Source organism: Leucoraja erinacea, chromosome 18 (genome assembly GCF_028641065.1).
Source record: "Leucoraja erinacea ecotype New England chromosome 18, Leri_hhj_1, whole genome shotgun sequence".
Classification (NCBI taxonomy): domain Eukaryota; kingdom Metazoa; phylum Chordata; class Chondrichthyes; order Rajiformes; family Rajidae; genus Leucoraja; species Leucoraja erinaceus.
This window is the reverse complement of record NC_073394.1, coordinates 32,667,640-32,682,705: the sequence shown is the minus strand read 5'-3', so window position 1 is coordinate 32,682,705 and position 15,066 is coordinate 32,667,640. Positions and strand designations below refer to the sequence as shown.

Genomic DNA, 15,066 nt, shown 5'->3' with positions numbered 1-15,066 from the left:
CAGGTCACAGGTTATCCAGGAGCCCGACGGTACCAGAACGGATCGCTTAGGCCGCCGAGATACCGGCCTGCAAATTCATCCTTGGAAGTCGGCTACGGGAACAGATCTGCCAGCTTCGGCCGGGCCAGAGTCCCAGAGCCCCGGCAACAAGCGGAAAATTTGATTCACCGATTGACGTGGAAATCCCAATGAGGTCAAGATCATCAGCCTCACCCAGTCTAGGCGCCACATTTGGGGGGGGGGGGGGGGGGGGGGGGGGTGGGGAGACTTCCAGGGGTCATTTCAAGTGCGCTCTTGTAATTTTGTCTGGATGAAAGGAGGTAGCAAACCACCAGTTACCGGGAAATTAGCGGTGGACCTGCATTTCATAGATATTCACCCCTAACTTAGCATAATGTAGATCCACTCTACAAGATCTGAGCAGAGGGAGTATGATTCCTGGCTGTAAAGAGGGAAAGCAATTCCCTGGGAAGAGGGAATGAGATGACCGGGGAGAGGGAGTGTTCTTGCTCGGAAGAGGGAATGTGGTCCCTGGGAGGAGGGAAAGAGAGCTTTGTGGAGAGGGTTTAAGAAATATGGGAAGAGGGATTGTGAATCCCATGGTCAGGAATGGGGATGTGATTCCCTGAGGCCCGGGAGCTGAATTCAACGGCTGCTCTGTAAGCGAGTTTTAGTCGGGTAGGTATATGAGCTGCTGATAAAAATCACCAGAGTCACCAACCCAGCTGTTGGGTTTTGATGAAGGGTGTCTGCTGATGAACCAGCTAGCGTGCATTTTTATTGCCTTGTGTGAACGCCACCATCAGGTCCAAGGGCGCAGTTGAGAAAGCCAGGCCGTTAATGGCGACCACTCTGCTGGTCATTATTGCCACGTGCTGCCTCGAAGGAAGATGCTTATTTCAGGTGTTTCTCGATCCAGTCTTTGAAAGGGGTCACGTTGGTATAGACGGTGAAAAGTTCTTGGCTGCAACCTTTCTCATACCCCCAGCTGACCAACCCCACCAGATACCAGGTCAAGGCTTTGCCCACCTTGTCCACTGCTGGGAATGTGGCCACACCTCCCGTCTCCAGCGGGCAAATGTTTGAGAAGCCCCTCTGGTCGTGCCGGCCACAGAACATGTTCTCGGTGATGCTGACGGAGATGCCGTGCTCCTCGTACTGCTGCTCGCACTGGACCGCGTCGCCAGTTTCGATGGTGCCAACCCGGAGGGTATCGTTGGCACGGCCCATCTCACTGGGCTCGCTCTGCATTGTCCAACCAGTGACGTAGCCTTGAGTGCTGATGTTGGGCAGGTCCTTCACGTCTGGAAGACACACTGGCAGCACATGGTCGGTGAATTTCGCCTTGTCCATCAGTTTGATGATGGCAATGTCGGAATCTAGCAGGACCGGGTCGTAGGAGGGATGCACGATGACTCCGGAGATCTGGAAGAATTAAATCAGAATCTTGGAAAAGCTGTTCATTTATTGCTTTAGACACAAAATACTGGAAATAACTCAGCGGGACAGGCAGCATCGCTGCAGAGAAGGAATGGGTGACGTTGTGGGTCAAGACCCTTCTTCAGACTTTCATTTGGTGCTTTGTTTTGTGGGTCACTTAATGGCTTTCAGAAGGGGGCTGGAATTGATGAACTTGTGGTTCTAGAGTCTGAATCAGCACCATTAGCACGGCTCCTGCTCCATCACTGAACCACGGAGTACGCTGAGGGCAGGTGTTGCTTTGTCCACCCCCAGTCTGTGTTCCTACACTGTCATAAGGAAGGCCAGATATGGCACAGATTATCATAAACTCTGGGAACCACAGTTGCCCCACAGCTCCAAGGATCCTGATTTGATTCTATCCCCCTCTTAAGATCATTTACTTTCACCCATCACTCTGAACGCCTTGTGGCTCTGCTCCAACACTCATTTCCATAGCACTAATTAGATATGACACAATTGACGAATTAGAGAACAGCATTTGTATTGCACAAGCTAATCTGGTTATAACGTGATTTCAAATGTGAACTGCACAACTATTTAGAAGTTATTTAGATAATTGACAAGCAGAAAATAATCTGTGGCGGGGTGAGAAACAGTCGAGGGAAAAAAACTGTTTCCATGTAACTTCCCCACAGTAACCACATATCATTGTCTCCTAAGAACGCAGCTGCTAGTTTCACCATAGGATGGGCATTAAAATGTACACACAATTGCCCTTCTTGATACTTGTTTAATGATAATATACTAAACAATGTAACATATAGTCTTTAGTATTTTAGCTTGCAATAATAAAAATGAACATACATATTAAAAGGTCTTTATGTTTAAAAATCCTGTTGTTGTGAGTCTGAAATTTTCTAACCCCTAACCATCTTTTCCCCATTGAAGCAATAGTTTTCATAACACAATTCTCTATAATGCATCATTTCTTCAGGAACGTAACTTTCATGTTATACGTAACTGTATACATTTTTATGGATGATCCACATCCATACATCAGCTAGTAGTTTAGTTAATTCTTAGGGAAATAATTCAGTGCTATTTGTACAGAATCTCATGCAGTAGCATTGAGAGCAATATTGTACTGCTAGTAAAGCCGCTGCCTGGACGTCCCAGTGAGCAGGGTTCAGTCCTGACCTTGAGGGCTATAGCGTGCAGTTTACACCTAAGCTTCCTCTGGGTGCTCCAGTTAGCCCCTCACATCCCAAAGACATGCAGGTTGGTAGGTTAATTGGCCGTTGTAAATGGCCACTAGTGTGTGTCTGAATGACAGAATTTGAAGGAAGTTGATGGGAATGTGGGGAGAATTAGTGTAAGATCAGTATTAACGGGTGCTTGATGGTCGTATATTGTATGACCCTATCGCCTTGTTCTGATAATCCATATCCAGAGAACAAGACAGACAGTCTGCTTGTTCTTTTAACAATGGGGGAAATGGTCCTCAAGTGGGAATAATGGGCAATGTGCTTTATTTGTCAGTAAACATTCCACTGAGTCGTGTGGGAGGTTTCACCACACCAGGGCTTCAGCCAGTGACAGAGTTGCCCCAAGAAATAACAAATAAAGCACAATATCCGTTGTTCCCACTTCAGGATCATTTCACCTATTGTTAAACGAGCCAGCAGACTGTCTAGTCTGAAGAAGGGTCCCGACCCTTTTTTATTTTCTCTCTTGTTTATTATATTGTTCACCGTGTACTATTTTTACAAATTCTGTTGTGCTGCTACATAAGGATTTTATTGTTCTATCTGGGACAGATGATAATAAAACACTCTTGACCCAAAATGCCACCCATTATTCTTTCCCTCCAGAGATCCTGCCTGGCCCGCTGAATTACTCCAGCTTTTTGTGTCTATCTTTGATTTAAACTATGTTCTATGTTCTAGCGGCTTTGAGTCCTTGAAAAGCGTTGTACAAATAAAATGTATTGTTATTATTATGTTAAACCAGCATCTGCAGTTCCTTCAGACACAGACTGTCTTGTTCTCTGGATGGAGAATACTGCAACAAGGCCACAGAGCTTCCCCCACCTCCTCTCCCCACCCCCACCCCACACGGTAAACGGCACTCACCTGCAGGCGCTGTCGGCTATCTTCCTGTCGCGACTCATCATAGAAGTACTTGCCCAGGACCACCATCAGGTCAGCCGTGTTGATCAGCGTTGCCTTGCCCAGCTCTGTCACACAGTGGGCAGCCACCAGGACACTGCGCTCGTTCACCACGGCCCCGCTGCACGCCAGGAACCAGGCCTGCCCTCGGACAATCTCGTTGTTGGTCGGTGACACCTTCTGGTAGAGCGCGGGCTTGCCAGGGCCACCTCATCGAGGGCAGGTTCTGCTGGCTGAAGTTGCCCAGCTTTCCACAAACTGCGAAGCACGAGAGAAACAAGAAGACCAACGTTACTCATTCGAGTCACCTAATCGCCGCTACCAGGCCTATCATTGGGCAAGCAACATATATGGAGAGCACAATCATTCTCTATTGTTTGGGAGCCACCTAATGAAAGAGAAAGATACAAACTTTGTACGAACCTACTACACATTATTGTTAGTTGGATATTTAGGTTTTTGAGTTTAGAAATGCAGTATGGAAACACAGAGTTTGTGCTGACCAATGGTCACCCCATGCATTAGCACTATCCTACAAACTGGGTATAATTGACAATTTTACAGAAACAAATTAAACCTACAAACCTGATTGTCTTTGGAGTGTGGGAGGAAACTGGAGCACCCAGAGAAAACCCACACAGTCAATGGGAGAACATACAAACGTACAAAGTCCATACAGGCACCACCCATAGTCAGGATTGAACCATGGTCTCTGGCACTGTAAGAGAGCAACTCTACCGCTGCGCTACTGTGCCCCCAGCTGAGACTCAATAACTCCATTCATAATTAGTGCAACCATGACACTTTTCGTAACATTAATCTCCACGATGAATTTTTACATTTTACTAGTAAAGTTTTATTTGATCGGTTGAAAAGTGCTTCACTTTATTTCTTGACATGTATGAACTTCGAGGAAAACACACCTGTGTGTTCAACAATAAGCAGCTGAGGAAACTGCATGCATACTTCAAAAATGAACAAATATCTTAGTAATGTGCATAACAGCATATGAAAGGTTTAGGTGCAGTGCATCTGTGAGTTACGTAGTACCCACAGAACTACAAAGTTTGAAAATTGCAACCCATTTGTAACAAGTTGACATATTTATCACAGGATGGTATAAAATCACCATCTTTCTTGAACACATTGAATGGTTTGGCCGCCACTGCCTGATTGTCCACTACTGTCTGTGGAAGACATTTCTCCTCATCTCAGTCTAAATTACCCTATTTATATCCTCAGGCTGGAATCCCTAGTTTTGGCCTTCTCATCATCAGGAACATCCTTCCTTAATCCATCTGTCTAGATCCATTAAGATTTAAAATTAGGTTAAAAATAAAAGTTTTTTTAAACACCCTTCTCATGTTGTACCACCACAGAGATGAGAACTTAGATCAAATGTCTGTCTTCTATCAGGCACTACACTTACTGGGAATGCATGATGGTGATCGGCCACTCCATTTTCCCGTTTTAAGACAGGTTCTTTTCCTGCTCCCAAGACGCCTGTAGAAGGGGGAGATGCACTCGTACTCCAGCTGAGTGTGAGGGTGATAGAATCCCGCTGGTAGATCCCCAGAATGCTGCACTGGGGTTTTAGTGGGTGAGATCTGGGACTGCTTCTTGTCTAGAATAGTGGCCAGTAGCCTGTGCAGTGGTGTCCTCCTGTTGGAGAAAGCAAAGAATGGTCAACGACACTGTAACATCCACAACAAGTCCATCGTTCCCTGAAAGAGGCATTAAACACAAGGAGATTAAAGAAGGAGGCATTAAAGAAGAAATGTGGTATACTTGTAGAAATAAAATAACAATAGAAACATAGAAAATAGGTGCAGGAGTAGGCCATTCGGCCCTTCGAGCCTGCACCGCCATTCAATATGATCATGGCTGATCATCCAACTCAGTATCCTGTTCCTGCCTTCTCTCCATACCCCCTGATCCCTTTAGCCACAAGGGCCACATCTAACTCCCTCTTAAATATAGCCAATGAACTGGCCTCAACTACCTTCTGCGGCAGAGAACTCCAGAGATTCACACATAGATGTTGGTTAACACAAAACAACTGAAGGGCTGGATGCATGTGTTATGAGGTATTACCTACAAAGAGAGGTTGAGCAGACTTTAGTCTGAAGAAGGATCCCGAACTGAAACATCGCCTATTCATGTTTTCCAGAGATGCTGCCTAACCCGCTGAGTTACACCAGCCCTTTGTGTCCTTTTTTTAATATGGTATACTTGACTTAATTGGTCAGGACATTGAGTATATTTGTCAGGAAGTCATGATGCAGCTTCATAATGCAATGCTTTGAGAGGCTGGTGAAGAAACACATCTGCGCCTTCCTCCCTCGGAACATGGACCCGTTGCAGTTCGCATACCGTCCGAACAGGTCCACGGACGATGCGGTCTCCCAGGTCTTGCACACCGCTCTCTCCCATCTGGACAGCCAGAAGGGGGGCTACGTGAGGATGCTGTTCATAGACTACAGTTCAACCTTCAACACGATAGTCCCCACCAGACTGGCCGGGAAGCTAATGGAATTAGGGCTCAACACCTCCCTGTGTGCCTGGGTCCTGGACTTTCTCACCGCCAGGCCCCAGGTAGTCAAGATGGGAGGGAATACATCGAAGTCCCTCACCCTGAGCACAGGATCGCCCCAGGGTTGCGTCCTCAGCCCCCTATTGTACTCCCTGTACACACATGACTGTGTGGCTAGGTTCAGCTCCAACTCAATAATTAAGTTTGCTGATGACACGGTGGTGGTGGGCCTGATCTCAGACAACGATGAGAAGGCCTACCGGGAGGAGGTGGCTGATCTAGCACTCTGGTGCCAGGATAACAGCCTCCTCTTGAACATCAAAAAAACGAAGGAGCTGATCATGGACTTTAAGAGGGCACATCATCCGAGGATGTACACTCCATTGAGCATAAATGGGGATCCTGTGGATAGGGTGAACTTTTTTAAATATCTGGGAGTCCACATCTCCGAGGATATGACATGGGCATCACACGCCTCAGCACTCGTGAGCAAGGCAAGGCAGCGCCTTTACCACCTCAGGCAATTGAGGAAATTCAGAGTGTCTCCGAGGATCCTCCAGTGCTTCTACGCAGCGGCGGTGGAAAGCATCTTGTCCGGAAATATTACCATCTGGTTTGGGAATTGCTCTGCCCGGGACAAGAAGGCTCTGCAGAGAGTAGTGCGTTCGGTCAAACGCACTATGGGAACTTCACTTGCCCCCCTGCAGGAACTATACATCAGGAGGTGCAACTCCAGAGCCAACAATATCATGAGAGACCCCTTCCACCCCTGTAACGGACTGTTCCAGCTGCTATGGTCAGGCAAACGCCTCCGTTGCCATGCGGTGAGATCAGAGAGGTTGAGAAGGAGTTTCTTCCCAGAGGCCATTCGGACTGTAAACGCCTATCTCACCATGGACTAACTCTACTGAACATTTTTCCTTCCATTATTTATTATGTAAAAGAATATGTGTGTTATGATTGTGTTTATAATTTGTTTGGTTGTTTGGTTGTTTGTCTTTTGCACAAAAGTCCGCGAGCATTGCCATTTTCATTTCACTGCACATCCCGTGTGTGTATGTGACAAATAAACTTGACTTGACTAGACTTGACTTGACTTGACTCATTGGAATTTTGTTAGGCCACATTTGGAGTACTGCATGCAGTTCTGGCTGTCCCAATACAGGAAGGATGTGGAGGCTTTGGAAATGGTGCAGAAGAGGTAGACCAGAATTATGTCTGGATTAGAGGGTGTTAGCTACAAGGATGATCAGCCATGATCATATTGAATGGCGGTGCAGGGTCAAAGGGCCGAATGACCTACTCCTGCACCTATTTTCTATGTTTCTATGTTTCTAAGGAGAGGTTGGACAAACTTAGATTGTTTTATCTGGAATGCCAGAGGTTACATGGAGGACTGATAGAAAAATATATAAAATTATGAGAGGCATAGATAGGGTGGACAGTCAGAACCTTCTTGCCAGAGTGGAAATATTAAATACTAGAGGACATACCTTCAATGTAAGAGGGGCAAAGTTTAAAGGAAGTGTGCGGGGAAAGATTAAAATGTGTTCTGAGGGGCAACTTTTTCACACTGAACAGTGGGTATATTTAACGAGCTGCTGGAGGAAGTGGTAGAACTGGGTACAATTACATGCATAGGCAAGGTTTAGAGGGATATGGGCCAAATGCAGGCAAATGGGATTCATGTAAGATAGGCATCTTGGTTGGCATGAATGAGCTGGGCTAAAGAGCCTGTTTCCATTCTGTACAACTCCGTGACTCTGTGATTCTCAACCCTAAAGGCTAAACAAAGGAACCAGTCAAAAGGTGAAGAGCATCATAAAACCAAAGCATGCAAAATAATTCAAAAAGTCAACGTCCTGATGATGGAAGTTATGCAAAGAAAAACAAAAGGTGCCGAGGATTCAACAGAAAAGGAACCTCAAAACAATTGTGTAAGCGATAAAAAGGGTTCCTGGTAATAATACGATACCCTCAAAATCAGATAACATTGGCATTATGAATAGCAATAAGGGAATTGGGCTAATATTGGTGAACTGTCTTAATATTATCATTAAAGGAAACCAGTATGGAATCCGTAATGGAAACACAGGCAAAAAATGTTAATGGCACTGCAGAATGGCATTTACCAGAACTGGAGGTAGACAAAAATGCTGGAGAAACTCAACAGGTGAGCAGCATCTATGGAGCGAAGGAATAGGTGACGTTTTGGGTCGAGACACTTTTTCAGACTGATCCTGTCTTCGGAGAGTAGAGGACTTCTTCAACCGGACAAACTTATCCGTATGTTTTGGAGTTTAATAGTTAGGAATATTGCTGATAGAAACATAGAAACATAGAAATTAGGTGCAGGAGTAGGCCATTCGGCCCATCGAGCCTGCACCACCTTTCAATATGATCATAGCCGATCATCCAACTCAGTATCCCGTACCTGCCTTCTCTCCATACCCTCTGATCCCCTTAGCCACAAGGGCCACATCTAACTCCCTCTTAAATATAGCCAATGAACTGGCCTTGACTACCCTCTGTGGCAGAGAGTTCCAGAGATTCACCACTCTCTGTGAAAAAAGTTCTTCTCATCTCGGTTTTAAAGGATTTCCCCCTTATCCTTAACCTGTGACCCCTTGTCCTGGACTTCCCCAACATCGGGAACAATCTTCCTGCATCTAGCCTGTCCAACCCCTTAAGAATGTTGTAAGTTTCTATAAGATCCCCTCTCAATCTTCTAAATTCTAGAGAGTATAAACCAAGTCTATCCAGTCTTTCTTCATAAGACAGTCCTGACATCCCAGGAATCAGTCTGGTGAACCGTCTCTGCACTCCCTCTATGGCAATAATGTCCTTCCTCAGATTTGGAGACCAAAACTGTACACAATACTCCAGGTGTTGTCTCACCAAGACCCTGTACAACTGCAGTAGAACCTCCCTGCTCCTATACTCAAATTATTTTGCTATGAAAGCTAACATTTAGATAATAGTCTGCTTTCCTGTTTTTGCCACCAAAATGGATAACCTCACATTTATCCACATTATACTGCATCTGCCAAACATTTGCCCACACCCAGCCTATCCAAGTCAGCTTGCAGTCTCCTAGCATCCTCCTCACAGCTAACACTGCCCCCCAGCTTAGTGTCATCCGCAAACTTGGAGATATTGCCTTCAATTCCCTCATCCAGATCATTAATATATATTGTAAATAGCTGGGGTCCCAGCACTGAGCCTTGCGGTACCCCACTAGTCACTGCCTGCCATTGTGAAAAGGACCCGTTTACTCCTACGCTTTGCTTCCTGTTTGCTTCCCTCTTGCATTTGATCTCCTAGCTATAACGTTTCAAAGCTCAGGAACTATTCCAATAGGTAGAAAAGTAATGGATGTCATTCTGTATTTAGGAAAGGTGAGAGGGGGAATTCAGTGACCGAAATAATTGTGGCTTAACATCTGCTTTCAACAAATCGCTGGAGTCTACAATTAAGGAAAGAGTGACTGAACACATGATTACTTCCAGATGAACTGGGAAAACCAGTATGCACTAGTAAATCATTAGTAAAGGTAATGTTGCGAAAGGCAGCTCTGTGTTAGAACATGAGACTTGGAACTTAACAACACAGAGACAGTGTTTCAGCCCACCATGTCTATGCTCACCATGATGCCAATCTCAATTAATCCTATTTGCCCGCACATGGTCTGTATCTCTCTATTCCCTCCATGTTCACGTGTCCCTTAATATGCCCCTTAATAGTTTAGTTTAGAGATACAGCGCGGAACCAGGCCCTTCGGCCCAACGAGTCCGTACCAACCAGCGATCCCCGAATACTGACACTATCCTACACACACTAGGAACAATTTACATTTATACCAAGTCAATTAACCTACAAACCTGTAAATAATGGGAGTGTGGGAGGAAATTGGATCTTCCCGGAGAAAACCCATGCAGATCATGGGGAAAATGTACAAACTCTGTACAGACAGCGCCCGTAGTCAGGATTGAACCTGGGTCTCTGGCGCTGTAAGGCAGCAACTCTACCGCTGCGCCACCGTGCCGCCCAAATAGTTGACACTGTATCTGCTGCCTCCAGGCAGCATTCTCCAGGCACATAGGTTTCTCTGTGTTAAAAAAAAAGGTGTGTTCTCAATCTCCTTTAAACTTCCTCCCTCTCACCTTCAACCGACATCCTCCAGAATTTGACATTTTCACCCCAGGAAAACGACTATCTCTGCCTCTCCATAATCTTATATATTTCATAATCTTATATACTTCCCTAAGGTTGTCCTGATATTCTAGAGAAAACAATCCAAGTTTGTCCAATCTCCCCTTAGAAAATGATATGAGCAGATTTGGGCGATTTGGCCCATCAAGTCTACTCTGCCATTCAATCATGGCTGATCTATCTCTCCCTCCTAACCCCATTCTCCTGCCTTCTCCCCAGAACCTTTGACAACTGTACTAATCAATAATCTATCTATCTCTGCCTTAAAAATATCCATTGACTTGGCCTCCACAGCCTTCTGTAGTGAATAGGCTGTGGGCCGAGCATCAAATATGTGTCTAGAAATCAACTCTCGTGATCCATGTCTCGGAACTACATGAAATTTTGTATAGATTTAGATTAAATATAATTGAGAAGGAAGTCATAACTCGTCAGTGCCAAAAGTCGCACATTAATTGATTAAACTAATTAGAAAATGAGATCAAAAAAGTAAGCGTCTTCTAGTGGTCAGTGCCCATATCACACCATGGGGCGCCTATTTCCGTGTTGCAGTCTATTTAAACCATATATTATTATACCATCTATATATATAGTGAATATGACTGTAATCATATATAATTATGTTATATTATATAAAAATAATATGAATATAATTGTGTGTTTTTTGTATGAGACTGCCGCAGCGGTCCAGCTCCTGAACCAGCCTAATTAACGGGTAAGGGCAGTTCTTCTGGGTTCCCCCGTTTACCGAACCTCACTGACCGCCAGTGTGCAGAGTGGGGGTCATGGCCATATTGGGACTGGGACAGTGCCAGGCAAGGGGAAAGCGAAGTAATCTTCCACTGAGAGAAAAATGCCTAACCCTAACCCTAACCCACCCCCCGTCCAGAGCTGGAGCAGCTTTGGGACCGGCTGTAGGCTCCGTACGTGTGGCAGCTCAGCGAGTCCACCTCGGCCAGCATGCCCTTCTGGATCATCATTGTGGTGGGGAGCAGTCCGGCCGGGCCGCCTTCAGCACCCCCCCAGCCGACAGCCCAACCGACCTTTCGCAGCACTCACCGGCCTACCGACAGCCCGAGCGACCCCCTTCGCAGCATCCACCGGCCTACCGACACCAGCCTACGGACTTGAACGACAAGATCCCTCTGTGCATCAATGTTCCTAAGAGTCCTGGCATTTATTCTTTACTTCCCTCTTGCATTTGAACTCCCAAAACACAGCATCTCGCACTTGTCCAAATTACATTTAATCTGCCATTTCTTTGCCCAAATCTCCAACTGCTCTATATCCTGCTGTATCCTTTTTGACAATCTTCTTCCCAATCCACAATTGGATGCCATTAATCAGACTGTTGCTGTTTAACAAAAGTATGCCATTTATCCGGACTTCCAGAAGCTATTTGAGAAAATGCCAAGTTGAAACTCATGGAAACTAACACCAATTTTGGATTTTTTTTAGGAAATAATTTCAGGTCGAGAGAGAAGAATATCTTGTTGCTAGCAGGTTGGTAGGATGTAATCAGAATACCTTTTAAGTCTCTCTCTGGTTGCCTCAACTATATCCTTGCTTAACTGAGAGGATAAAATGCCAAAAGTCTCCGAGTTACACCAGGGTTATGTTCCTGAGAAATGTCTATAACCCAAACAGTTTGCAGGTCAGAAATAAGGCCACAAATGTAGTTCTCACACGGCAGAAGATACCTGCTGCCTCACAGCAGCCGGCAAATCCATTTGGCCGTTCTCCCAGACACTTACTCGTGTCTATGGACTCTCCATAAATTGGGTGTTCATAAGCTGCAGACACAAAGGCTAGAGGCAGTTAATATGAGAGTACAGAATCACAATGAGGCAGTAATGGGTTAAACCAATGAGCAAAATCTTAATAGATTCTGAAAGGACTTGACAGGCTAATTGCATGGAGCATGTTTCCCTGGATATGGAGGCGAGAACCATGGCCACAGTTTCAGAATAAAGGGCGAGCCACTGACATTAGGAGAATTGTTTGCACACAAGGAATGTTCTACCCCAGAGGGCTGGGCCGGCTCCACCAAAGTATTTACTTAAGCAAATATGGATAGACTGCTGGGTATAACTGTAGTCACGGGATGTTGAGGCAATGCCAGAAAATTGTGCCGAGCGTGAGATCCACTATGATCTATGGCCGCAGGCGGCAGAAGCTACTGAAGGACCTGGGCCGCTACCGTACCCGAGCCTGAACCAGGGAGCCCTCCTGCAGCAGGTACAGGCCTCATCTTCCGTTTCTACGCATTTGATACTTAATCGGGGATTATACTTGGGTATCGCAATAATGTTACTGATCTGTCTGCAAAATAACTTGGTAAATAGGTACTTTAAATGCCATGATCAGCTGCAGTGTTTTATCCAGAGAAATTGAATTCAAAGGGATGGAGCCTACTCTTGCTCCTGTGTCACACTGTGTATACCTGCAGCCAAACAAAACCATTTCAAATGCACTTGCATTTTCAATCATTGTGCAAAAATGCCCTGAAGTGTTTTGAAGGAGCATTACTGAACAATACAACGCTACTGAAGGTAAACTTGATCAACCAGATCAGTCTTTAGGAACATCTTAAAAGATTGAAGTTCAGGGAAGAAACTCCCGACCTTTGCAGGGAAAGGCACAAATGTCAAACAGAAAGGGACGGCCAAGAGGCCAGGAGTGAAAATACATGGAGTGAAAATACAAGGGGTAAATTTACAACTGACTGTTGCATAAGTGGCTATCTGTGTCAACCTTCGAGAACTGGAGTAATGGGTGAATGGGACATGAGCTGTAAGGTTTTGGGTGAAGAATGGCTGAGGTCAGCTATCAACGTGTGATTGAGCAGAAGGAGAATGTGATCTGGGCCGGCCTGTATCTGTGAATGGACCCAAGGACATTACACTGCAACCTGATGGCATGAATCAGGCATCTCACCTGGTCTGAGGCTGTGTTGACAGAACTTTCTGTCTCACCAAGTTAGGGATTTTGGGTCTCTTGCAAGCTGAAACAGAAAGAAATACATGGTCAGCCGAAGCAGCAGAATTGCCAGTCGAGCCACTGCTTCACTGTGCCAGAGACCTGGGTTCAAGCCTGACTTCGGTCTCGGCAGAGTTTGCACATTCTCCCTGTGACCTTGTGGGCTTTCTCTGGCTGCTCTGGTTTCCTCCCACATCCCAAAGGGCTGGTACGCTAATTAGTCATTGTAAATCATACCAAGTGTAGGGGTGAGTGGTGGAGTTTGGGGAGAATTGATGGGAATGGGATTTGTGTGGAATTAATGTAAATGAATGATTGGTGGTCTGCATCACCTCGATTGGCTGAAGGGCCTGTTTCTATGTTGTTTGAATCCACGGCTCTCTGAGGGGTTGACCTCAGAGTAAAATTTCCCCCTCAAAGACTCATCGAGCTGTACTGAAGCCGGCCCTTCAGCCCACCACATCCAAGCCCCAACCTTTTTGCTTATCAACACTAATACATTTTCCACTCTAGGTCCGTATCCTTCCATGACTTCCTTATTCAAGTGCCAATCTGAAGGCCTCTTTAAACAGAGTGTTTGTATTTGATTTCCAACATCTCCTCTGGTCTGAAGAAAAGTTCAGACCCAAAACGTTACCTATTGCTTTTCTCCAGAGATGCTTCCTGATCCGCTGAGTTACTCCCACATTTTGTACCTATCTCCTCTGGCAGTATGTTTCAGATATCTATCACTCTGTGTGAAAACCTTTCCTCTCAGATCCCTGCCAAAACTCCCTCCTCACTCTTGCTTTAGTTACCCTTCTCAAGGAGAAAAGATACTGGCCATCCAGCCTATCGGTGCCTTGCCTCTCATTATTTTATATTCCTTATCCTTATTTGCTACAGGAAAAACGAGCCCAGCCCATCCAATCGCTCCCCATTACTGAAGTCCTCCAATCTGGACTACATCTTTGTGAATTTCCACTGCAATCTCTCCAGCATGTTACAGCATGACCAGAACTGAACACAATACCCAGTGTTGTTCTAACCAGTCAACTGTGCCAATGAAGTGTTTTTTTTCGCCTGGGGCTCAGGAGGATAATTAATTGGGGAGATCATCATTTTGACATTGACAGAAGCCTAAGACACATGGGAAAAGAGATCTATTTACCCATGTTTTGGGTTCATTTCACCCAAATCGTATGCTACCCATGATCCATCAATGACCAATTAGAACAATGAGTAAAGTTTGGTCCAAAGGTCGTCCCCGCAACACAGACAACTAATATCAAAATTAAACGGCCCGCATATCACTTCTGCTCCAGGCTTCCGGACCTTACTTTTAGTTCCCATTGTTCAGACATTTCACACAACAATGGGTTTGCAGCTTATGACACATCGCACCAGCCACATACATAAAGCGGGATGCGGTGTGTTACCTTTGGTGCACCTTGGCCGTGTCACTGTCCATTTCCCGTCTTGTTGGCAAGTTATCCGTGGGCTGCCACTCAGAACAAACGAGTAATTGCAGGTAAACTGCATGATGGTACCCAAGGTGGCAGAGCCCTGGTCTATTTGCCCACTTCCTGGGAGAATTCTCCGATGCCCATGCATTGGTACTCCAGGGTCACCACAGAGCTTCCTCTCTGGAGCTGAATATGGATGCAACCACAGCAATGATTAGACACCGGCCACATTAATCAGGTAGGTTCAATGATAATAAACAAATCTATGTTTTTAACAGATTAACACAAAGCTTTTCCTCTTGTCAAA

At 45.5% G+C, this 15,066-nt stretch overlaps 1 protein-coding gene across 1 annotated transcript in view; it reads right to left on the bottom strand.

The window, feature by feature from the left end:
* Positions 1 to 268: 268 nt before the first annotated feature.
* The window catches only part of LOC129705884 (inactive serine protease PAMR1-like), a 59,281-nt gene continuing 44,483 nt past the window's right edge, over positions 269 to 15,066 (bottom strand). The window contains 6 exon segments of the mRNA XM_055649752.1: positions 269 to 1,425; positions 3,555 to 3,782; positions 3,784 to 3,848; positions 5,020 to 5,252; positions 13,273 to 13,339; positions 14,733 to 14,945. Coding sequence (XP_055505727.1) covers positions 895 to 1,425; positions 3,555 to 3,782; positions 3,784 to 3,848; positions 5,020 to 5,252; positions 13,273 to 13,339; positions 14,733 to 14,945 — 1,337 coding nt within the window. The 3' untranslated portion in view covers positions 269 to 894.